General features: G+C 44.1%; 1 protein-coding gene across 5 annotated transcripts; it reads right to left on the bottom strand.

The window, feature by feature from the left end:
• Positions 1-1,902: 1,902 nt before the first annotated feature.
• EWSR1 (EWS RNA binding protein 1) lies at positions 1,903-25,368 on the bottom strand. Of its 5 annotated transcripts, none has more exons than XM_088143174.1 (18): positions 25,233-25,368; positions 20,847-20,883; positions 20,589-20,640; positions 19,049-19,172; positions 14,201-14,387; positions 13,482-13,646; positions 12,496-12,707; positions 11,802-11,985; positions 8,996-9,033; positions 8,425-8,457; positions 7,727-7,845; positions 7,148-7,277; positions 6,308-6,430; positions 6,029-6,203; positions 5,541-5,638; positions 5,400-5,462; positions 3,044-3,296; positions 1,904-2,944 (listed from the first exon to the last, which is right to left on the bottom strand). In XM_088143174.1, exons 1-18 carry the CDS (start codon positions 25,243-25,245, stop codon positions 2,905-2,907), a joined length of 2,046 nt encoding a protein of 681 aa, XP_087999300.1. In that variant the 5' UTR covers positions 25,246-25,368; the 3' UTR covers positions 1,904-2,904. The 5 variants fall into 5 exon arrangements, with proteins under 5 accessions (XP_087999303.1, XP_087999300.1, XP_087999301.1 ...); XM_088143175.1 differs by having other exon boundaries at positions 8,996-9,030; XM_088143176.1 differs by lacking the exon at positions 5,400-5,462 and having other exon boundaries at positions 1,906-2,944.
• Between the last annotated feature and the right edge of the window lie 2 nt (positions 25,369-25,370).

Here is a 25,370-nt window from a genome sequence, read left to right as displayed (position 1 = left end):
AATTCATTTTTCTAACAGGTGAAACATTTAGTAAAAAAAATACTTGGGGCACTAGGCAGCCTTGAATGTCAGTGTTTTGGCCCAGAAATCCCAGACAACTGATGGGGAATTCTGGGAAGAAACAACATTGGGCAAGTTTGCTTATGTATTACTCAGACCCTATGTATGTACAGTATGTATGTGTGTATACCCACACATTTATCCCACCTGTGTGTGTGTTTCAACCTTGGCAACATGAAGATGGGGACTGCAACTCCCAGAATTCCCCAGCCAGCATGGTGACTGGGGAATTCTGGGAGTTGAAGTCCACACAACTTAACAGTTGCCAAAGTTGAGAAACACTGTTCTGAACCTTCTCTAATTGCCAGGATCCTTCTGGACATGAACCCAGAATTGCACACCTGACTGCGTGTATACACACACATACACACAAAATACGTTTTGTTTCTGAACCCATTCAATTACATTTAAAAGTTCAGATTCTGCTCTTTGCTTTCATGTGCATAGTAAAAATGGGATCTAATAACTATAAGCGGGGGGAATCAAAGGATCAAGAAAGATCTCAGGATAGTTCTGTTCTTAGCTACAAAATATTTTATCGTAAGGAATCTTGGTTCCTCCTTCAGTTCCGGGCATGAAATATTGCATGAGTGGGACACTCAGGAAAATTTGCAATGCAACCATTTGTACCTAATTTAGATTAGAGAGAGAGACCAGCCCTCCTTTTCCAAAGAGGTCTGCCTTCCTCAGTGGGGCACTCGGAACCCAGCCCATGCCACTTTGCAGCAGGCGCACCCTGTCCTCCAGTTGCGCAGGACTTCAATTCCCAGAATGCTTGCAACCGATCTTGCACCGGGCTGCAGAGGCGCACTTGACCATTTGCAAGTGACCATTTCCAGCTGTAAGGAGGTCGGCCCCTGTGGAAGGTTAAGTCCCACCCCAAATCATTTGAGGAAGGGTAGAGCCACAGGTTGAAGTGTCCTTCCCTCACCATTTTTATCAATTCAAGAGCAGGAGTCTCCAAACAGCTTTGAACCATTCAAATTCTGAAGGGCAGCCACGGGGAGGACAGACACACACCCATTTATCACGAGGCAAACCACATCACTTTCTTTACTAGGTGTTCCCTAGGGTCTATTTTTACAAGTTATTTCCCTAACCATCTATTAGGTTGCTGCACCCAGCGGTAGTGCTTTCTAAAAATGCCTCTGCAGCGTATGCAGGGCCAATACACACAGCTGGAAATACTGTGCTTGAGACGGGTGCACTGGGCCAGCGGTTTAGTAGGAGGATTTAAATTAAGCCAAACTGGGTGGGGCCTTGCCTGTTGGGGTAAAGGCTAAGTGCACTGGCCCGGCAGCCCAGGGTGCCACGTGGGAAGAGGGTAAACCGCAGGAATAGGTGTTCCTGAGCTGTCAAAATCAACGATCCAAAATGTATTTTCAGGCAGTTTTAAATCAAAGATGAAAATCACAGCTTTATCTGCCTTCCTGACCAGATAAGGGTTTATTACTCAAATCTAAACAGCTACTTTGTGATGATCCCAGACTTTGTAAACACCCTGATGAAAGCGTATGACCAAGTTCTCCATTTTTCAGCAATTTATTTTAAGCACAGAAAAACTGAAACAAGGTCTGCTGGAATCCCATGTGGTTTTGCAGGAAAAAAAAAACACATGCTGGCTCATTCAGGATGGCTGTTTTTAACTGATAAATGAACATTTATTTCTCCTTTGCCATTCTTATCTGGCTCCCTTTGTCCCAACAGGGAAAAAAAAATCACTAAAAGCCACCAATTATTATAGGAAGGCAATTCTGTTTATTAAAGCAGGACAGTCAAGAGAAGACTGCAGAAATTCTGGGCCAATCACTCCCTTAACTGTGAAGTTACTGCATCTGTTAGAGGCAGAAAGTCGTCCTCATAAACTGCCAGAAGTAGTTGACAAAACAAAACACATTTCCACAGACTGTGCACAAATACCTGTTGAAACGCATCTTGTGCTGCGAAGGTTTGCAAATATGCTATTAACCTGGTGGGAATTCTTAAAGTAATCCTTGGGTATCTTCCAGCAAAGCTCCTGAGCTGATTTTCTGAGGGATCTCAGTTTAGTAGAAACAGCTGACTCCAAAACGAAATGAGCTCAGGGGAAGCACATTCACACATCCCATTAACCCAGAATGCTCTCTGCACTGACGGTGCCAGGCAAAATTAACTAAATCGTCGTGCAAACTGAGATTGTGCCACGGTTTGCCTACAGAACGTGAAACAGTTCAGTGCATAACTGAACGACAAACATCTGATCTGAAAGAGCCTGCCGTGCAAGACACAAGAGTTTCTACAGGAATACCGCGATTTATCTTGCAAGTGGAAAGGGCAGTGCTCCATTCCCACTGGAAGTGTCGCAAAGTGGGGCCTTTACACCACGCCAGGTGCCGATCCCACGTCTTCCTCGCAATGTGGGAACCTGGAGGCTGGTCACAGTCCTACCAGAGCTGGTGCTGAAGACATGCTCCAAAGGGTTGCATTTATAAACATTTGGAAGTTTATTTAAAAAACATCACAACCATTAACATTGTTACAGTAAGTTTCCATCCTCCTGACCTTCAACACAGATTTACTGGACATGCTCACAACAATGTTGTTTTTTTTTTTTAATGAGTTTTTAGTTAAACAACCATTTTTTAAAAGGAAAAGAATAAAGAATAACTCAGCACACTACCATTTAACTTTTGTTTTAATGTTTCTCCACAAATGGTGAAAAATACTAAGTACAGACAAGGAATCATCATAATGTTGTGGCCAACATTATAAATATGGAATTATAAATTTAAAACATTTTCTGGTTTAAAAAATAAATCTGGTAGTAAATGCAGTCCAGCAGGAAAAAGGGGGGGTCACTGGCCTCTAATAGGGCCGGTCTCTGCGGTCCTGACGGTGTTCTCCCCTGGAAAGAGAAGGAATCGGATCAGAACAGAGCCAAACTCTCCGTCTGCCAGCCTAAACTCCCCCGCTCGCCCTCCGGCGCTGCCAGTGCCAGGCTTACTTGTCCATTTTCCCTGGTCCTCCACGTCTGCTGCCTCTGCCTCCTATCTGCTCCATGAGAGGTCCAGGCGGGCCCCCGGGGCCTCCTCGCCGGCCCCCTCCGAAGCCCCCTCGGTCCATGCCGCGGCCTCCTCGGAATCCACCTCTGTCTCCGCCACGGCCACCGCGAAACATCCCTCCGGGGCCGCCACGGTCCATGAGGCCTCCTCGGCCGCCTCTCATGCCGCTGGGGCCGCCCCTGCCGCGGTCGCCACCTAGTGCAGAAAGACGGCACCACTCATTCGAGCGAACGGCCACCCGAGGCAGGCGACACTCAGGCGGCCGTCTCGGAAGCGCAGACGACAGGCTCTGGGGCACACAGGTCAAGCTACGCAGGAAACCACAGAAACGCTGGTGCGTTTGATTTAATCTCCCGAGAGCTCCCCGCTCCCCGGAATACGGCACCCGTCCCTTCCTCCATCAGCGTGACAGAAGCAGCGGGCGCGGACAGAGCTGCAAGCAAAATTCCAACTGCCCAGACAGCGGTTCCTGAACTGTCCTCACGCTTTCGGTATATCCAGAGAGAGAGTCGGCCTGAACTTGGGCGCGGCCACCCTTTGACCTGCTCTGAACGAGAGGTTGCGAGAATGGCCTCTGGTGGGTACGCTAAAGCTAGGGGATCTGCATGGTGCCATCTGAGCTAAAGGATCAGGGAAGGCTTTCCTGACACATCTTGAATCTAAAACAGCGTTTTTCAAACACGGCAACTTTAAGATGTGTGGACTTCAACTCCCAGAATTCCCCAACCAGCATGGCTGGTTGGGAAATTCTGGGAGTTGGAAGTCCTCACATCTTAAAGTTGCCGTGTTTGAAAAACATTGATCTAAAACAAGGCTGATTCTTGTTTTCAACTGAGGCACAGACTATGGTCTGCAGAGCCTCAAAAGCGAGGTCCACACATGGGCCTTCTCCTGCCACAGCTCACGATGCCCATTGACGTGGCAGAGACCCCTATTTTCAGGGTGAGCAGATGGTTTATTCTGCTTGTCCAGGGAGAGAGAAAGCAAACAAATTGCAGACATCTTCATCACAGTGCAGAGGGGAGACTTTTTGGTGACTGGAGGCTGCTTCTCGCACTGCGGGGAGTGGCGAGGGCTGCGATGGGGGACGTGTTACATGCAGGCTGAGTCAGGGCTTGCCCATCTGTGGGACTGGGCAGGTCCAAGGACCAGATGAAGCACCAAAAGAAGAGCCCCAACATGCCACCATCAGCTACCAGACAATTCAGCGGATCTTGCGGAAGCCCAGCATAGTATCTAGGACTTAAGGCAGCAGTTACTTGAAATAAACACACCTCCAGGTTTCCTCAATGTGCTCCTGGGTGGGCATACTGGGCCTTTAAGCCCAACCCTTTTAGAGGGTTTGGAGGCGGGGGGGCTGACACAGATGACTTGGCCAGCCCAACTGGGGAGCAACTAAGCTGCCTAGATTCTGACACTGCAAAGTGAAACCCTCGATGATTGACAGATTCTCTAGAAAGATAAAAACTGGTTTTAATGGCTACTGTGAGGCTTTCTTGCTGCTTAAATTCTGGGTTCCAAAATGAGAGCATGAGAGCTACCCTCAGCATAGGGAAAAAGAACAAAACAGGAGATTCAGTCAAGACAGACCCCTGATTTGGGGGGAGGTCTCAATGCCCAGCACCCAGCTGACTTGCTCTCCTCAGGGTATATTGGACTGGAGAGCGAGAGGAACTGGAATCAGGCAAGGGAGATTTGATGAGGGAAAGCCAAAGGGTGGCAATGGGAAAGTGGCTGCCTGCTTTAAAAATACCCTTAATCAAAAGCTTGTAAACGCAGGAAGATGTGATGGGAACAGCACGGAGCTGCTTGAACAGACTCCTGCTGTGATGGGAGGCCTCAGTGTCACTACGAAAATGATCCCACCCCACCAGCAAGGCTGGGTCCAGAAGTTGCAGTAATTGGAAGATCACCCAAGTGCCAATGCTGGCCACTAACGCTGCTGCCTTCCTACTCTCAGGAGCTACTCATCCCATAAGGGATCTAAGCCGTCAGAAGCCCCACACACAAGCTGCTCGCCTCAACACACTCCACACGAGCGGGGAAGACCCTGAGGCTCTTCCAGAGCTTCCCTTGCCCCGGGCCCCACAGAGCCGGCATGGCTCTTGCAGGAGACACCCCATCAATGACAGAGCAGCTTCCTCTCGACCTCAGCTTCTGCGTCCACAGGCAGTGCTTCCAATTACCAACAGCAGTTACTGTACTAGTGTGCGCTGTGCGAGACCAACTCCTCATTTACCGTTCCAGAAGCGTATACACAAACGAAGGAAAAATATACCACCTGTACAATACCCTTACCACTATTTGTCCCGTATATGAGCCCTCTAAGTGGCAGCGGTTTTCCAAGCAAGAATCCAGGACCTTGTGAATATCACATAAGCAGAGATCAGTGTCAAATATTCCGACTCCCGCCCCAGCTCGCAGACAAGAGGGACGTACCTGGTGGCGGGAAGGGTGGTGGGAGGAAGCCTTCGGGCTTCGGAGCCTTGCACTGATTGCATTCTGTTCGCCAGGCGAAGTTCTGGTTCCCACAGCCCCTGGAAAGGAGCAGCGTTCCGTTAAGAGGAGAAGCACGTGTTGTGGGGAGGCTTGGTCGGATCGAGACAACCAAACCCCCGTATATTCTCGGGCAAGAGCAAAGAGATGAGCAGCGCCCCTCCTCTTCCAGCATGACCGGCGCAGAGAATACCACTTCTGCTTCTCTAGGAAAGCAGCAGGTCAGACAGGAAAATGAATTACATGCTGCCCAGATGGGCAGATGCACTGAAAGGCCGGGCGACGAATACAGTGTACAGTGATTAATTATCCTGAAAGGGTGGTCCCGCTTTATTCTCGGCCATTTCCAACATGGAAGCCCCAAAGCAGGCAGGAGCTACGGGGATGCTGCTGTGCTCGGGAGGCGGGGAAGGACGAGACACGTGACTTACGGGTTGGGACACTGCCAGTCTCCAGCTCGGTGCTGGACATTTCCTCCACCAGAAGGGTTTCCTCTGGATCCTCGTGGCCCTCTCGGGGCAAAGCCACCGCCCCTGTCACCGCCTCGGCTTCCCATACGACCCATCGGACCTCCAGGACCGCCTGGCCCTCCCGGACCTCCTGGGCCTGAAAGACAACGCCTTGTGAGTCTGAGGACCCCCGGGTGCATCCCACGTTGATCTGTCCTAGTGTGCTTTCTGGTGACAGCGTGCCCTGTGCCCCAAGGTTACCTCCACGGAGTGGGGGAGGCATGCCACGAGGCTCACGTGGCAGCATTCCTCCTCTCATGCTGTTCAGAGGCAGCTTCTTCCGAGTCATGGAGACCTTGAGTTTGCTGCCTTGAAAGTCCTTCCCTGAAACAAAGCAGATGCCCTCTTGGTCATCAAATCATCCGTACTGTGCCTGAGGTGCTGGCAACACTGACAGCTGGTAACTAGCCCTGAGCTATTTGAATCAAGAAAGGCCTGTCAGGCCCTTTGTGCAAGGAGGAGCAACTGGGAACAGTCCAGGGGCTGGACTCAATTCCCCAACAGCAGAATTGATAGGAGGCAAGCACCATCTATCAGCCAGTGCTACAAGACCAATGCAGGGCTAGTCTGAAGAATATCAGTGAGGTTTCTGATGAGGAAAGTGTATAATGCCTGAATGGGCAAGAGCCACCCTGCCTCTTCCTCCCCAGCTGAGAGAAAACAGGGATGGCTGAAAACAACAGGGAAAGGAAGGGGCCTCCTTCGAACTGACACAGTTCCCAATCCTTCTCTGAGGGGGAAGAAACCACCGTGAGACTTTATAGAGCTAAACTCAACAGAGAGAAGCAGGCAGCTCTCAACTGCATCACATTCATTTAGCTGCTTCTGAGGTTTCAGGAGGCATCTCCACGCGTTTCTCTCTAAGTGTAAGGGCAAAATAGCCTTCTGCTCAAGGTTGAATTATTCCCTCATCAGGCTGCACTTCTGCAGAAATCAAAGCATAACCCAAACTTGCTGACCAAAGATATGCATCTTAAGTTGAACCTTTGCAAATTCTGACATTAGTATGAACACTGACATGCATGTTGTAAACTAACTCACCATCAAGCCATTCTACAGCTGCTTTGGCAGTTGGTGGATCATCATAGCACACGGTTGCATCTCCTTTTGGCTTCCCAGTATCTTTGTCAAGGTAGATTGTTATCATGGGTTGTCCAGTTCTTTTATTCATCTGGGGAATAATGGGGGTCGGGGAGAGAAACTATTCTCAGTGCTGAGAATTTAAGTTGCAAATTAAGGCAACCGACTGATGCCAGGTGCATGCAGAACACTTTAATTCTGAAACACGTTGTGTTCAAAACAGTTTGCACGCCTATACTAGCACCACACCACCACAAGCTCCAATTATTAAATTGTTTAAGCAAAAGGTCTAGAAATAGGCATGATTATTGCAGCCAAATCTGACTTCCATTCTGTGCCCTACATATATTTAGGAGTTATTATATTCATTGTATTTCAAAATCCTTAACAGAAGGATTTTGAAAGCACAACAAAATCCTGGGTCCAGTAAATAACTTGGGGAGACTGATAACCACATGAAGCCAGGATTTTTCTGCTAGATTTCACCCCACCAAAGCCTCCAAGTTACAAGTAGCAGCATCAAATCATGGTGATATTCACCTTGACAATACCACACTGTTTGAAGAAGTCAGTCAGCTCCTCAAGAGTCACGTTGTCAGTCAGCCCCTGTACGTACACGGAACTGTTATCGATGTCATCATCTAGGTCTATCGGTGGGCCTGCAGACACAAGTAATGTATCATCCCAATCATCTGAGTCGTTAAAATGTCTTCAAAGTGACTGAATATTCCTTCCTGCTTTCCCAAGGACCCTATGCAACTTCCCAAACAACCATTAAACCTGGGTTGCTATACTGAAGTTGCTACCCTGATTTACATATACTGTACCAGAGAAGGCTACACAAGGAGACCATCGGAGTCACAAATAACCAAGTCCAGCTAACCCTCACGGACCCCTGGCCTCAAGAAGGCCGCTTAATCTAAATTCAGCCAGCAGAGCATAAGCCGTGTGCAAGAATGTAGAGCAAGTAAACATACAAAGACATGGAGGAGCTGGAGCTTTGTGCAGGCTCTCTAAAAGAGACCCTGAACTGCTTTTTCACCAAAACCAGGGCCAGTAACAGGCTGATCAATCAATTCTGGGCCTCAACAAGAGTTTTCACCTTGTTTGTCAAAATGTTGCCTTCTCGTTTCAGCAAAGGACAAATGGATGCAGGTGGGAGAGAAGGCTGGTGCGCTGAGGGTAACGAATGAAACAGGAATCTCTTATAATTATTTTAAGCAGTGACTGAAAGTTACCTAAATCGAGATCTGGCCCTTCATCCATGTGTCCTGTCGTCCAGGGGAAAAGAAATCACAGAAGCCATTGTTAGTGCACGCCTTGCAAGCTATGCTACCGACAAAACACACAACTACCTATTTACAACCGCTATTAGATGGCATGGGTAAAAACTCAAATTGACCGCACTGCAAAAAAGTTTGCAATGCATACCCTTTATGCTTTTGCGGCTTGCAATTTTAGCAGCCTTCTAAACCATCACCTGATATTACACTTGGTTCAAGGGGCTTTCTTGGGTCAGTGTTCCAAGTTTACCAAGGTTACTTATTAAAACGCCAAAGCCTCTGAAAGTGATTCCTTCCCCAATTAGTTTCTCTCAACACCTCATCACCCTTTGTTTTACCCTTTGTTCTGTAACCATAGGTTAAAACCTTATAGACCCAAAGGCATTGCCGGCAGTACCCATTAAATTTCTGTTGCATATGGCACTTTAACCACTTATGAAACTAATAAATATTATGGTTTTTTTTTAAATTTTCTGGCTGCATTTTTTTTTTAAACACGATCCCATTGTAATGCTCAAAAACTTACCACCAGGCTTATTGAAGCCACCTCGCTCTCCAGCGCTGCTGGGGGGATAAACGAAGAAATGAAGGCCTTTCCCTTTAAAAAGCCAGTACCGCCTGGAGCCTCTGGGGCTCACTGGGAGAAGGGCACTGGCTAACATATCCAAACAATGCATCTGTCTGTCTGTCTGTCTGTCATCTCGTCACTAGGCCTTTCTTCAGGGCAGCTTGTTCAAATCTCCTTTACACACGTGACACCTTTGTTTGCCTGGGGCTGGACACCACACTTTGGCAGCGGGACTGTTCCACGGCTAATGGCGTTAACAATGCAATACTTGGCTTCGGGAAGTGGAAAGGGATTTTTTTCCACTTTTTTAAAAAAAATACTGATACCCACATACCAGGATAGTCCTCTCGTCAACTCCCTCCTTGTTTTGTGTACATAAAGTTGCATCCTCAGCCTCTTGCAAGAGGGAGAATAAGCCAAATTCCTGGATGGAGAACCTTTAACATTAACAGTTCAAAAAGGAAAAGGAAAAGAAAAAAGACAGCAAACCCTAGAACACAATTCAGATGACAGTCACTAAACCATACATTCAGGTCTCTACTGGATTTAACAGTCTCTGTGAAAGGTCGTCTTACAGAATACACCACATTCCAAGGTCTAAGGATGCAACTTTGGGTATCACAAGTCAATGAAGATCAGTATTTATGTTTTTAGCGCAGGGCAGAATCATGAAATTCAATTGGTGGGCAAACAGAGCCTCATTGATGAAGTGGGGTCTTTCTTTTTTAAAAAAAGTAAAAGGACGTGAATTTAAAAAAAAAAAAAAAAGGAGGGAGAAGAACAATTAACCGATAGCAAGTATTGCACCTTTAACCCATAAAAGATTTAATAAACACAATTTCAAGCTGATGCATGCAGCTTTTCTTTGTTCCCAAAGTATACACCATATATGTAATCTTTCCCTTTTTAACAGATGTTTACACTTTAATTTTACACAATTCTAAAGTTATTACACCTCCCCTCTAGTTTCATTACCAAACATGAAATACTATATGCAGTTACCAAAGTTACAGAAGGTTTCCATTTATACAATGAACACATTTGGTTAAAAATATTCTATGTATATATTTTTTTCCTCTCCATATGGACACCGTGTCTAGTCCCACTTTTCATTATGCTGCCGGCTGAGTACTGAGTACGGGTACTTTTTAAGTACTGAAGTGTATACAAGGCTCTCACTTTGTAACCTGTAGCATATAAATGCGACAAAGCATGTTAAAAAGTTTCCATGTTTAACAGCCAGTGAAAATATAAAAATATTGAGGCAATGAAAAAGGGCATCATGTTAAGAACATTGGGCTCCTTACCTGCAGGGCAGATACTGAAATGCATCACCACACCATGACCGGAAGACCCAGCACCCGAGCCCCAACTCTGGGCTGACATCACGGAGCCAGCTCTGGGCTGCAATTTTTCCGCTGCCAATAGCAAAGGTAACCCCCTCCCCTCCAATTTTCAATTTAAATGGAGTTTTGGGCACGTGTATGAATCTGAAGACACCTGGATGCCCTGCATCAAAAAGGGCTAGAGATGAGTTTAAGTTTTAAAAGAAAGGGGAGGGGGAGGAGAGAGATGTGGTGATAGCCATTTCAAGTGTCTAAGTCTATTTTAAACACATCTAGGAACACCTAACAGATGAAATCTTTATACAAAACTACGGAGCCCTTTTCCATTCAAGCCAATCTGAAAGGGTTATTCTTCAGTATGTTAAAAGGTTTGGTCATTAACTGAACAGGTTTTGAAGTCATAAAAGCAGATGAATGACTGCCATAAAGATTTCAAACCATCTGGATTCATTGGTGTTTCAACTATGCAGAGTGGTTCTTTTGTTTATCCAAATCATCAGACCTGGTGGAGTTGGAAAGATGCATCCACATTAGGAGTGACAACAGATGGAACCCTTCTCTTTCCCCGTCCCTTAACCAAATCCGTCTGCCGAGCGAACCCTCTGCATAGCATGGCATTCATGGGCAGAACACACACAACGGCACCTTCAGTTATCAAGTCCCTCAATCGACCACCACATCTTTACCTTCAATCAATCAATCATGGAAAACAAGAACTGATGGAACAAGCTTCCCAAATCAGATTCCGCCATCATTTAAAATGGCCAAACTGATTTAGGACACCTGAAAGCTCCAGTGGGGAGCTGCACTCAGATCTCTGAGTTTGGTTTGTTACTGCTTATTTAAGGGCACTGCTGGGCACTCTTGCCAAAACCTGCACGCAGGCAATGGCCACACCAGAGCTGTGGGGCTTCAAGAAGTAGCTGACACATCCACGCAGCTCTGCCACTAGCTCAAGGAGCTACCGTCAAGAGCAAACACAGCTAGAACAAGAAAAGGCTTTACAAAAAGCAGCGGACACCTTTGTATATACCTGAAACAGCAAAAACCAGCAAGGAGCAAAGGAATAACATGCAGATCTCCTGGAAGGGGTGTGTGTGTTCAACCCAAAGACTGTTCAACCCTCAGAGGATATCCCCTCTGTTAAGTGTGGAAGGGAGCTGAAAGTTTCATTAATTTGAACGCCCGGAACCCTCTCGTGACCCAGCTCCAACCACTGCAGGGAAAATACATCCTGCCCCTATTCCCCTTAACAAGATGGTTCCATGGATTAATTAGTAGTCTAGCTACTTGCTATTAATAACATATCCTCCATGGAAAGTCATTTACTCTGACATCTTTCAGCCCTTCTTTCTGCCGCACACCCTACAGGGTAAAATCAAATTAATGAGAGGAAGGAAGAAAAGATTTGCTCTTACCCCATTCCGCCGCGGCCGCCTCCTCCCCGCCCACCTCTGCTCACGCCTCCACGATCAAATCCCCCTCTTCCCCTGCCCCTGTTTTCAGGGCCGCTCAAGCTCCGGCTTTCTCCTGGGCCTGAAAAGCCTCCAGAGTCTTGGCCATACACACCCATGTTGCTGGGATGGTCTTGGCGGAACGAACCTAAGGAGCAAGTCACACAGCATTAAGGAAGCGTGCTGCAGTCACGGACAAACGAGCAACGCAGCCCTGGGGGTGCAGAGCATCAGCGAGGGAAGAACCTGCAAATCTTATCAGCTGGCTTTACGCTCGGCTTCGCCCTGCCCTCCTGTCCTAATCTTCAACAATCCAATTAAATAAGGATCCCCTTGCTCCTAGGGTGACTAAGTTCAAACAAAGAGACAGCTTTTCTGGCTCCCCCAAGGGGCAGAAACTCAAAAGAACAAAGAGTTTATTGGATCACTGAAACCAAACCTCTACCAGAAATCTAGCCTTTTGTTTTTCTATCAACAGTTTGTAACCAGCCTAAACATTAAATGCTGAATAAAAACGCAAGCTGAAATTCAAAGTTGGGTCAGACAAGAAAGCAGAGGCTCTTAGCGAACGAAACATGCAGAATTAAGCACGGCTGAAAGGATATGCCACAGGTGGGGACCTGGGACTGAAACCGGGGGAGAGGTCTGCAGAACTTACTTGGCTGCCCATAGCTGCTGCTCTGCTGGCTGTACTGGCTCGGAGCCTGGCTGTAGGATCCGGTGGGAGGTGGGTAGCTGGTGGGGGGCTGCTGCCCATAGCTGCTTTGCTGCCCGTAGCTACTCTGTTGCCCATAGCTACTCTGCTGACCATAGCTGCTCTGCTGAGAGTAAGTGCTCTGATCGTAACTACTTGGTTGAGAAGAGGAGTAGCTGAAAAGATATGCCAAAGGACAGAGAAAGAGCCACCGGTTTAAAAAAAATGTTTTTAAAGCTGGCCTAGCCCAAGCTAGGTGTTCTTCATCAACAGGCAGCCCTATCGGAAAAATGTCTGGGTCTGATGCATTTTCATATTTAAAAGATGCATGTTATTAGCAGCCATCAGGAATACGGGGACTCCAAACAATACTGATCACTGGTCACTGCTGCAGTTTGCATAACATTACTTCATTTTTTTCTTGAAAATTGTCCTTGTTAAGGATTGATTTTTCTCTAACCAGACCAACACAATTCAACACGTGAAACTTTCACAAGACTGTTTCCCTTGAGGTTAAAAAGCCAGGGATGGAGTAAAGTTAGGAGTGGCACAGAGAATATGGTTCCATCTCCTGAACACTGAAACCCAGAAGCAGGTAGCTTCGGTACAGCCTGCCCTAATATAGTGTAATACAACTGAATGGCTTCAGGGGGTGGGGGTACAAAAAAACCCACTTCTCTTACGCTCCACAGTGTTTAACGTTTGATTTTGAACTAGCACGCTATACAAACCCAGCATTGTGGTCATTGTTCATGAAATCACTACCCAAGGCATGGTCTGGGAAGCCAAGACATTTAACTTTTGTGCCACCAAAGGGCCAAGAGGGGGTAAGTTTTAAAAGGGCTGCCAGCTTCAAAGCTTCCTGTAAAATGCCATCCAATCATTGCACATTTCATCCAGCAGAGTCCAAATACAGAGAGAGGGCAAGCTAAGGATTTGTGAATGCTCACCTGGTTGGCGGATAGGACGGAGGGGCAGTCACTGGCTGCATCGGGTAACTTCCAGGAACCTGATAGCTGTAGTTACTCTGTCCATATCCTAGGCTTGGCTGACTGTAGCCTGTTGAGCTAGACTGAGCTTGGCTAGTCTCTGAAGGCTTGCTGCCATCCTGGGGTCTAAACAGGAGACCAAGAAGCAAAAGCACAAAGCTATACGAAGCTTTCTCCCAGCTCTTCAGGTGAGAAACCAGCAATTGCACGAACATCATGTAACGTGGTGTAAAAAACCATTTTTCTCTTATGTAGTGGTTGTTCAAGTATATCACCTCTTATGGTTCTTCAATTTCAAACATAACTTTTTCATATCTACTTTACGCTGCTTGAGACAGAAAATATTTATCCTGGAAAATAACCATCAATATTGCTACTCTCTCCTGTGTGCGTGCTGTGGGGAGGCATGTCTGTAGCCATTAATAACTGGCCTTGTTCTGAGATCAGGAACTGTACCGATCACCAAGACAAACTATTTAAAAGAAAACAACGAAGGTATCTTTGCACAACACAAGAGTGAATTTTACATGCAAGCCACTTCACTTACGCATTAACGGAGATGGGGCAGGGGAGACGGGAGAGCAGGAAGGAAACGATTTGGCCGAGCATTTGCAAACCAGGGAAAAAGCAGAACAGAAGCGTCGTACAGCTTTTTCAGTTCAGCCACGTCTGTGTCTTACCTCGCAGGTGTCGTATTCGTCGGCTGCTGCCCGTAGGTAGGATAGGCAGGCTGGGCGCCGTAAGCAGATGGGGCTGCGTAAGAAGCCTGCGTGGTAGTAACTGTGGCAGTCGTTGTGTCATAAGCAGCTGTGCCATATCCTTGGACAGGCTGGCTATAAGCCTGGGGGGCAGCTGGGGTAGTGTAACCTGCAAAAGAAGTAAGTAAGTAAGTAATTAAGTAAGTAAAACTGCGGTGCTTCTCATTCCTTGTCAGCTGCATAAACAGACATGTCCTGGGGCCTGGAATAACCTTAATCTGAGATCAAGGAAGTCTGAAATTAAAGACCAAAGGATTCTCCAATCAGGATAACTACTGCTGAGGATTCTGGGAGCTGAAAACCATGCAGCCGGAGGGTGACCAGGTTGGGGAAGGCCACCCAACCGAACTCAAGCATATAAAGAGTAAAGTAATTAATGGGGTGCCACAGCATATTCCTTTACTGCTATCTAACAGACCGCTGGCGGTGCTAGTTATTATACACTCCAGCTTTCAAATCCAATTATAAAGAATAGGCTTGTGAGCTGTCACTGGTTTCATTTTAAACATAACCAGCAGCAAAACACAATGGTATCAACTTTCCTCTTTTCCACATTAAAATACTTATTTTTTTAAAAAAAATCATATTCGGTATGAAAACAAAACAGAACCATTTAATGTATTATAGGAAATGTGCTAGAATTCTGAAAGTACCATTTCAGAAAGGGGACAGGAGTCACTTTCTGAATTCTACCCAAATCTGGGACAACACAGTATAGTACAATTTCTGATGAGCTAACTTACTCCGTGCACGTAGTTTTTGGGGGGAGTGGGAGAAGAAAGCACTCTCAATAGGACCAATTTATACCCTCTCCTGAAATCACACAGTGTTAAAACCAAAAGTCTGGCTGCAGCCTTGTGCAATAACTAATCCACCACACTGGGTTCTCTAGGAGGATATAAATAAACTCTACACAGTTCCCTTCTTCCTTCCTGCTGGTCTGCAGAAAGCAGCAGTGGCAGAGGAACACAGTAACACTCCTTCCACAACAGCTGTTCTACTAACATCTAGCTTTCAAGAGCATAATTCAAGCAGCTGGCACAACATATTACTGGAAAGCTAAGCACTTGGCTCACTTACTTAGAAATTACTGCCTCCAAAAATTAAATCAGTCTTTCCCAACCAGGCAGCCCTCCAAATGAACTGGACTACAGTTCCCATCATCTGCACAGCCCTGACCATTCCAGTTGAGGATGGTGGAAATTGTAGTCCAACATATCTAGAGAGTACAAGTTTACAAAGGCTGCGCTACTCATTCTTCAAATGCTTCAAGTCTATAAGGCTCATTTTCATGTGACTTTGCAACATAAACACTGCCAACTGGCAAATCCTACATATAATAAAGGACAATTTAACATATAAACATTTCTGAATTTTAGACTGACTTCTTGTAATGCATGGGTAAAGCAACCCCACACTCTTTGTACTGTTGATACAAATCATGAGCTGCATTAAACTAATTTTTAAATTCACAGTTAAGATATACATCTTCTTTTGAGAAATTGAAACACTTCCTCAAGAAATATTATAATTCCTGTTTTTCTAAGAGCACCTCCAATGCATAAAGTAGTCCTCTCAACTTATGACCATTCGTTTAATGACTATTTGAAGTTATGACAGCTCTGGAAATAGTGACTTATGACCACTCCTCACACTTACGACCGTCGCAGTGTCCCCATGGTCAGGATTTGGGCACTTGGCAACCGGCATGTATTTATGATGGTTGCAATATCCCAGGTCACATAATCAGCATTTGCATCCTTCCCGGGGGGAGCAAGCCAAGTCAATGGGAGAAGCCAGATTTGCTTAACAACAGCACGATTCGCTTAACGACCGCAGCCATAAAAATAAGGTGCAACTCGCTTAGTGACCACATCACTTAACAACAGAAATTCTGGTCCAACTGTGGTCCTAAGTCAAGGACTACCTGTAGAACCAAACAATTTCTGACATTTAGGACACTTTTAAATATGATATGGTATGGATGTGTGCTCTTCAAAGCAGCAAGTTAGAAATTCTGTTGGATACTAACCAAATCATCTGAGCTAACTCACTAGATCGAAGGTGACATAAGAGTTTAAAAACACCACGCAGACCTGTGTGTCTAATTTAAAAGAGACCCCAGGTGTTAGCATGGTTGTAAGTTGTACACAACATTTGCTCTCCCAAACCACGGAAACAAGCCTCAGAACCCTTCCGGAAGTATTACTAGGCAGTAATATAAATACAGGAGGAAATTGTACAGGCAGTCCTTGCTTAACATCCATTCAAAGTTAGGACAGTGCTGGAAAAATGGACTTGCGACTGGTCCCCAAGCTCACCACCATTGCAAAGCCCCTGCAGTCACATGATAAAAATTCAGGTTTGCCTGCACTTACAACCAACCCCAGCTGCTGCATTGCTGCCCCCACAGCTGACATTCATCATCTTCACCAGCCTCCCTATGCTGGGCTCACCACAAAAACATCCTACAGGCCAGAGAGTAAGAGATATGGGGGGGCGTGTGCCTCTGCCCTGCCGGGAAGGGGCCAGGACCCTGCTGGCCAGGACAATCCATGCTGCACCTCACTGCACACCCCTGCCAACTGGGGTGATCCTTCCCTGCAGCACTGGGGCACTTGGTAAGCTGATGGGGCACAGGAGGAGGAGGAGGGCTCTTAAGCAGGCGCTTCCTGCCAAGCCACCAGGGCTCTGGTGCTGCTAGTCATGGCAATGGGGCTGCTAGCTGCACTGTGGCTTCTTGCTGCACCATGTGGAGGGGGAGATAGGCAGGTGGGAGGAGTTGAAGGGGAGGTAGTCCCTTCCTTTGGAAGAACTGAGGCTCAGGGGTGGGAGGGACCAAGCCGGGAATGGCTTGGATTGGAGTGGGTCCTCGCCTAATGACTGCACAGGATTCGTTTAACGACAGCAACGGGGACTGACGGAACTGCCATTGCTAAACGGGGCAGTCACATGTTTCACTTAACAAGCATTTCACTTAGCATCGGAGTTGCCGGTCCCAATTAGGGTCGTTCATAAGAACTATCACTTAACCCTTACTTAGTAACCATTATTAGCTGCATTAAGCTCAACTGAAACAACTTTAGTTGTCTTGGCCCCACCCAGTTCTTTGCCCTTACCCCAATGATGTTCTGCAACTACAGCAGGTGATTCCAAAGCCAAAAGCAGACTTCAACTCAAAAGGGCTATGCATCTTCATTGTGAGGCATTCAGGACTAAGAGTTAGCTAAACTTTTTACATTGGAGCATCTCAAAATCATATTTGTTAAAAAATAATCATTTTTCAAGTATAAATGTTCTTTCCCCAATCTTTTTTTTCTATATGAAATCTTTGAACAAACCCCCTTCCAATTAATGAAAAAGGTAAAAAAGAAAAAACCCAAACCCTCCTCTCCGCCGTTCTTCAGCTAACAATCTCATTAAAACCAAACACCAAAGACGTGCAACTTAAGAAAACCTTCCAAAGTGGCACAGCCCTGAGCCAATTATGAAAGACTTTCCCCAAAGACTGCATTTTCCATTTCATGTATCTCTTCCCCTGGTAGAAACGCCATCCACCACACTTTCCCAGACATCTCCCATCCCTTTCCCTGCATGGACTAACATGAACATGTAAGGGCTGCAGACCTGATGGGGAAGCTTCTGTTACCTGATTCTGACATACCATTCTGCCTAAGATTTGAACCTGCAGGGCCCACCTAACAGGGCAGAATCAAGATACAGCCAGCATGGCTGCCCAGCTCTGATTTATAATGCAAAAAAGCTGCCATAATGGCAAAGGTTTTACACCCACATCTCTTTACCTATTACCCTACAATTCTGAAATATTCTAAAGTACTTGCATCACGGACTGCATAGTCAAAACTGCTGTCCTCCTTCTCTTTAAAAGCCCTACTCTATTACATGGTGAAACTGGTTTTGAGCACAAGGGGAAAAAGCATGCTCAGAAATGTAGTGGGGATGTTTTTCACAGTGTTTTCGCATGCACTGAAATTCAACTGGTTTCTGCACATCCTTCAAAGGCAGTATTCTTGCAATGTCAAAATAAAGCATTAAGATCCTGGTTTTAACTGTGCAAGTGAAGTATTTTACAGAGCATTTACAAAAACAATGAAGGATACATTTGGAGGAGCAACCAATAAAATGAAACATGCAGGGATGGTAGCTGTAACAACTGAAATATGTCTAATTATGCTGCTCACCCTTTAGAAAACTGGAAAAAAATGAGTTAACCCTTTCCCCACAGCTGAGGTTTAAAAAAATTAATTTGATCAGCAGCCAGAAAGAACTAATTAATGGCACTTTTCATACAAACATGTTATTTCTAACTGGAGTAACAAATACCAAATGGTCCCACTAAGACCATATTGCAAATTATGCTGCTAAAATAAAACTCCTAAAGAGTGAACACCATACATTTAGACGAAATGAACAGCATTTCCCATGCAAAATTGAGCAGGATATTCAAACCTGTACTGGTCCCTTCTACTGTGGAAAGCACGAGACAAAAAGTAGAGGGCATTCCATCAGAACAAGCAAGCACTCTTTGAACTACCTCCCTCAACAACAGAAAGGTTTAGAGTCTCAGAACACCCAGGAATGTTAATACATGAACAGCCAGTTTTTGTTATTCTTCAGGAGTGTATCAATTATGTGAGAGCCAGTATCCCAAATCTTTCTTAATACCCAAGTGGAAATTAATCCGTGGCATAAATCTCTCCCCCACCCAAAAAAATAAATACAGGCGTGACTGGAGACAGATATACTCACCAGTTGGAGGCTGCCCGTAAGAGCTTGCATATGCAGTTTGTCCATAAGTAGCTGTTGTCTGAGCCTGGGTATAGTTGACGTCAGTGGGTTGCCCATACGTGCCATAGCTTTGCTGCCCATATGCCTGTAACCAAGAGGAAATATTTTAAAACTGTATTCTGTAGAAGAATAGATGTAAGAAGCATATTTTGATTGTAATTCTATGCACATGCATGTCAGAGGTTAAATCATCCCATTTCCTATTTTCAAGCATCCTCAAATCAGGCAGAACAATTGAATAATCTCCTGAGAACACAAAGCCCATGAGAACTGAGAGAAAAAGGGAAACAGGTAGACAGCTGGTTGTCAAGATCTAGAAGTATTCATGGCCTTCCCATGAGCCCAATTCACTCTGTTTTGCCAGGACAATGTAACAAAGGAAAAATCAGCTACATTAGCAGACAATTTAAGTTAAATAATAAAATATACTTCATTTAGCACAGAACTAACATTTACCAAAAGTGAAGTTACCTTTGGTTAAGCCATCCGTTGTTACTTTTCAAGTTCTCTACCATAAATCTCCCAAAGTTTTTTGTCATTTCCTCTCAACTCTGCAGCACAAGTGCTTTTTAAAATACTTAAGTACTATGCAAAAACTTTTCTCTTGCCTGTAGACAGCAGTTAAGAGTCAAGCCTTTACAAACCACTTTGATATTCTTATTCTGACATGATCCACACTGCTTGGTGAAGAATACTCCCAGTAAACATGTATGGGAATGCAGCTTCAAAAATATAAATGCCTTACTATATAAAGTATAGCATTGTCCATTCAGAGGTAACCCCTGTTCCTGCCAGGGTTTCAAACAGGCAAAATGATAAATATGGGAAAGAAATGAAACTTCTGCTTCCTATGCTGTCACTGAGTTAGTTGCTCTTTAGAAGTGCTTCACTTAATAATAGTCCATCAATTTGTAAATGGTTTTCAATAGCACTGTCATTTAAAAAATTTAAATAAAGATTAAATAAAAAAGGTCACACATACAGCACTCCTTCCCATTTCCCCCCACAACAGTCACCCTGTAAATCAGCTACTCTACATTCCATATATGATAAAACCTAGTTTCAACAGAGGAGAATATCTGTAGCTCAGGGTTGAACTGTGAAGTCCTTGGCGCTCTCTGAGCTTGGCTGTTTGCTTGCAGACATCTCATTACTTGACTAGGTTGACATCATGTTACCTAGTTGGATAATGAAACATCTGCAAGCAAACAACCAAGCTCAGAGAGCACCAAGGACTCCATAAAACCTAGTTTTTTAAAAAAAAAATCAGAGGAGAGGTGGCTTTTACAGAAAGCTTGCCAACATTTTTCATGGGCTTTTAGCACTTAGAATTTTCTTTTCTAAGAGTGCCGATACAAAGAGGCATTTTTGTGAATAGGGATGGTAGGCGTTTTCTAATTCAACTGATTCCTGTTTGTTTTTAAATCTAACAAAATCTGTAAAAGTTTCAAACTGGTCACATGGGGTTTTTTTGGTTGTTATCATGGTGACTGTATTTTACCTGGGTAGTCTGTGCATATCCTTGAGTTGGCTGAGCTGCATATGCAGTATAGCTATGAAAAGAAAACAAGATATTTGAAGGTTTATAAAACAAAAGCCATGGTTAAAGAAAGTGAGTAAAATGCATCACTTCTGATGCAAAGTAGAAGCAAAGCTCTTTATACAACTCTGCAATGTCAAAACTGATAATACATTAGAAGAACTCTAATCCGCGCTTTCTTTACATAACAGATTATTATATATAGAAAAACACACTTACCCCTGCTGGGCAGCTGCTTGACTGTAGGTACTATAATCTGCAGATGGTAAGAAGACAAAATCAAGAGTAAGACCAAAAAAAAAAATCACTGTAAAGCAACTTAGTCTAAAATCTAGTTTAACTTTTCTCTTCAGAATAAAGGTCTTAAGAACTCTTCTGAGAGGAAACAGCTTATGCTAATATTCACCAGAAGACCAATTAAAAGAATTACTATTATAGAAGCAAAATGCAAGTAGCTTTTATATAGTGCAGTCAGATTGTAATTTTTGTGAAACTGAAATGCTAAATAAATGAAATAAAATTCTACTACATCTCAGTTGATTTTGGCAGTATGTTTGTTTTGATATATGTGGGTTTTTGTTTTCTTCCAGTGATTGTTCATGGTTTTTTTGGGGGGGGCATAAATATGAGGCATGGTTCTTCTGTAAAGCATGTACTTGAGAATCGTTATTGATTTTATAATGCATTCTGGCTATGCCTCTAGCCAATGCCTTACCAACTTCCATTCACAGAAGTGGTATTTTCTGTGTGTGATTTTGAGAAGGTAGAATGTGATTGTATTGGATTCTTCTTCTTTATATTTAGGGAAGTACAACCCCCTCAATTAAATTTGTTGCAAAATAACAAAACTATCTAAAGAGTACCCATTCTACAACTAAATGAGATATCAATTAGACAACCAATTGTGGGCAATTATAAACAATTACCACCAATTCTACTCCACATTCCTGCAACGTATCTGAAGATTTCAGAGTTATCACCAATTGCAGAAATTATGCAAAGGCATAATTTCTACCAGTAAAACCGCTAAAATACTAGATTTAGACCTAATTTTTAACTAAACACAATAGAATGGGATAGCAAATTTAAGAATGCTACTACCTATGGCATTTGTAAATGCAGAATGTAAATTCACTTTGTAGTTATCAGAATAACTGTATCCTTAACACGGAAATCATTCCTGAATTATAATTCCACTGATGTGCTTGTACCACATCTGAAGTTTGGGTTTCTCCTAATATAAGGTTTTAGCAAATTACTGTATAAAGAAAAATGTTAAGTAAGGATAGACTTCTTAGACTAGAAATTTACTGTTATCCATTCTTTTGGCTTATAATTCAAATTTATAGTGGTGACGACTATCAATTTTAAGTTAACTTGACTCTAGCACTGATTTGGAAGTTAAAATTGATGTAAGTTGTTTTAACATGCAGACTTAAATTAATGCAATTTTGAAATTTCTTATTCAATTTACAATGCTTGTAGATCCATTTTTAAGTATCTTTTTTCTCATGACTCAAATAAGTAACTATCTCATACCACAATCAGTTTAGTTTTGAGTTGTATCGAAAGAGCCTAATTGCATATATGATTCCATTTCAATAATACAATAAAAGTTTAAATTATTTAACCACTTTTAGTGCTTGTTCTCCTAGAAAGTTTTCTTCATTTAAAACATCTTATGTACAAGCACACACTGCAAATTAAGTACCATCAATGTTTATTGCCTTATTAATTATTTAAACAAAATAATCACAGCCTACAATGTGTTTTATTCCTTTCCTTCTCCATTTTGGGATTTGACTCATTAGTATTTTAAATTGACCCACATTTTATCATCAAGTGCAAAGCCATCTTGGTATAAAATTACAACAGCACTTTTTACAATTACCACACGTAGACCCACGCAAAATGCATAAGGCATCATTTTGGTTTACCTTAGTCAAGATTTATCTGCATTTTTGAAGGTGCAAATAAGAAATCTTCAGATATGCAACAACTTTCCAATTATATGCTTGTTGAATTATAAAAGCAAGTTAACATGAATGTAGTCTTCTCCACTGGCTAGCAAGCTATCCTTCTGAGTAGAGAGTGAAAGGCGCTTTGGCCATAGGTAACTAAGGCACATACCCATGAGCAACCTTAAAACAAGCTATGGCTATATTCAGCTGAAAGTTTCTATCAACCTGCATGAAGATGACATGCTGAACTGAAACAAACCACAGCCAAGGAGTTTGCCAGAGTTAGGGTTAGGCTAATCATTTGCATGTTTGCACTACAATATTTTATGGATAAATGTAACATCCTCTGCATTGGTTTACTGTGGCGCAAGCATCATGGGCATAAAAAAAGGCAAATTATATTACATGAGCTTGAAAGTGCAATATGTTTGATAAAGTATTTAGAGGGGATATCATCCTAGTCTCATTCAGAAATAGAACATTGCACAGCATCTCATTTTAAATACTATACAAGACATTCTAAATGCAAAAAAGCGCAACAGTGACTTGAACAGATAACCATCCACAAAGCTTTCTCAAGTCAGTTTCTCCCACTCAGACCTCTAAACTTGGATGGAACTACCTAATCTGATCCTGGAATACCACATTTTAGCCTGAGATAAAAATCAAATGTAATTCTTTTGCTTCTTAGTCTGCCAAGACTATAACAAAAAAAGTCTCTATGTATATTATTTTCAGGCATGTTTTCCTGCTTTATCAGGTAAAATATGTTATAATCAACAGTAAAATCTGTTTACATCCCATTTGTTTGGCTTTTCATTTTCTGTAAGGAGTCCCATACTGTCTCCCTTCCAGTTTATTGTACTTGATATGGATTAACAGTGTTTAAAATGGAACCTTTATTTAAAGAATTACAAGCTGCTTTTTTGGCTTACCCTACTAACATATACATGCACATGCATGTTGTACCCAGGTGGCCTTTACAAGCATCTCGTAATTCGTTCACCTATATAAACACAACAGTTAAGCCATTTTAAAGTCTCACTGAGGAAGGGAACTAAACAAGTGTTGCACCTAAGTCTCCAACAGGAATTAACAAGCCCTTCAGCTTGATCACGAGCATCCCCACTAATATGGTGCAGTGGCTTATTTCCAAGTGTACTATTTATCTTGACCTTTTAAACTGCAAAATTTTTATTGGATTATGCTGTATACAATTGCCTCTTTATATCCCCCCAGGACAATTTCCAGAGCTGAAGCCATATCAACCAGTTGCAGCAAGACCAAATGATTTTCTGATGCCTTGGAACTTAGCAAATTATACCCTTTAACTTTTGTAAACTAGGTGCAACTTCATGAGATGTAAATTGCTATCACTGGTTGCTTGGAGCAACAAAACTGAAAAAAGGTACTGCTAAAAATATTTTAAGAATGAACCATTTCCTTGGCTAAAAATAAGTTTCATTTTAACATGACTACTTCTTTAAAAAATTGCTTTAAAACTTTGGTAGGGTGCCTTGTGTTTTAGATACAACATCCATATTACTTATTTTCTTGCAGACCATTCTCAACAATGCAGAAAAACAGAGTATAAAGCATCAGCCAGCTCTGGTATTAAACGAAGGCAGTAAAATCAGAATCCAATCCTCTAAATCACTGTTTCCCAACCTTAGCAACTTTAAGATGCATGGACGTCAACTCCCTTGCTGGCTAGGGAATTCTGGGAGTTGACGTTCACACATCTTAAAGTTGTCAAGGTTGAGAAACACTGCTCTAAATTAAAGACAGCAACAAAAAGACTCATGCAGAGAGAAGATATTCAGCAATGTTTGCAAGATAAAGATCAAGGCAGGAAGGCAGAGCCAGGGCCAAAGAGGAAGAGCAACTGAAGATAAAACAAGGGTAGGCAATATAACAAACGCCAGGACAAAGCAGAATAGTCCTAACTGTGCTTCCAAAAAAGAATCAATGACTTCAATGACTCTGAGCCGAACGTGTTTTTTTTTTTTTTGGTTCAGAGGCAAAACGGGAGGCGCCCAAACCGGAAGCCAGGGCACAATTCTAATAAATAAAGAAACATAAAGACAAAGAACGGAGGAACCGTTTGCAGGGGAGGAAAGCAACAGATAAAAGTAAAATCCGGGGCAGAGACGAAGAGCAGAACAAGAACGGAAGTATTAAAAAAATGGGGAGGAGGAAACCCGGGGTCGAAGAGAAAAATAGGAAGGACGCCAAGGTGAAAGCGAGGAGGGGGTAAAATTAAAAAGCACGAAAAGGAGATCCCGAGGAGTAAATAAAATGGGGGCCGCGCTGCAGTTCCACCCCCCGCCTCCCCCCCCGCCGCTGTTCAATGGAGCAACTAGGCCCGGTGGCAGCGCCTCGTCTGCGCACGCGCGCTCCGCGCCTGGGCCGCGCCTGCGCCCTCGGCCGCGCCCTCGCCGCCCCTCCCCCGCCCCGGCCCCCTCAACGGCCGCCCGGCCGACCTTCCCCTGCCCGCCCCACGCGCGCTCCGGAGCGGTGGAATCTTCCAGAACGAGCCGACGCCGCGACTTCCCTTCGCCGCCCGCTTCTGCCGGCCCCTCACGGCCGCTTCGCTTTCTCTTCCTTCCCCCTCCCCGGCCAGGCCTCGGACGATTCGCCTCACCCGTCGACGCCATTGCTTCGCTCGCTTGGTCGCGCTCGCCGTCGCTGCCTAGTTCTCCCGCTTCGGCGTCGTCGGCGTCACCTCTCCGCCTCCTCCGCCTCCCTCCTCGCTAACGTCCTCCCGGTCTTTCTGCAGACC

The sequence above is a fragment of the Python bivittatus genome, unplaced genomic scaffold (genome assembly GCF_059951505.1).
Source record: "Python bivittatus isolate LINGU-HERP-01145 unplaced genomic scaffold, Pbiv_v1 ctg000280_np1212, whole genome shotgun sequence".
NCBI classification, from domain to species: Eukaryota; Metazoa; Chordata; class Lepidosauria; order Squamata; family Pythonidae; genus Python; species Python bivittatus.
Note: the sequence above shows the minus strand (reverse complement) of the source record. Positions and strands in the feature narration are given on the sequence as shown.

Bases quoted from the DNA above. Each gene is read 5' to 3' on its own strand.
- EWSR1 (XM_088143174.1), bottom strand. The intron at 7,278-7,726 runs GTGAATATCACC...ATTATTCCCCAG, and splicing joins AACAGTGTGGTATTGTCAAG to ATGAATAAAAGAACTGGACA. The intron at 6,431-7,147 runs GTGAGTTAGTTT...GCTTTGTTTCAG, and splicing joins AGCTGTAGAATGGCTTGATG to GGAAGGACTTTCAAGGCAGC.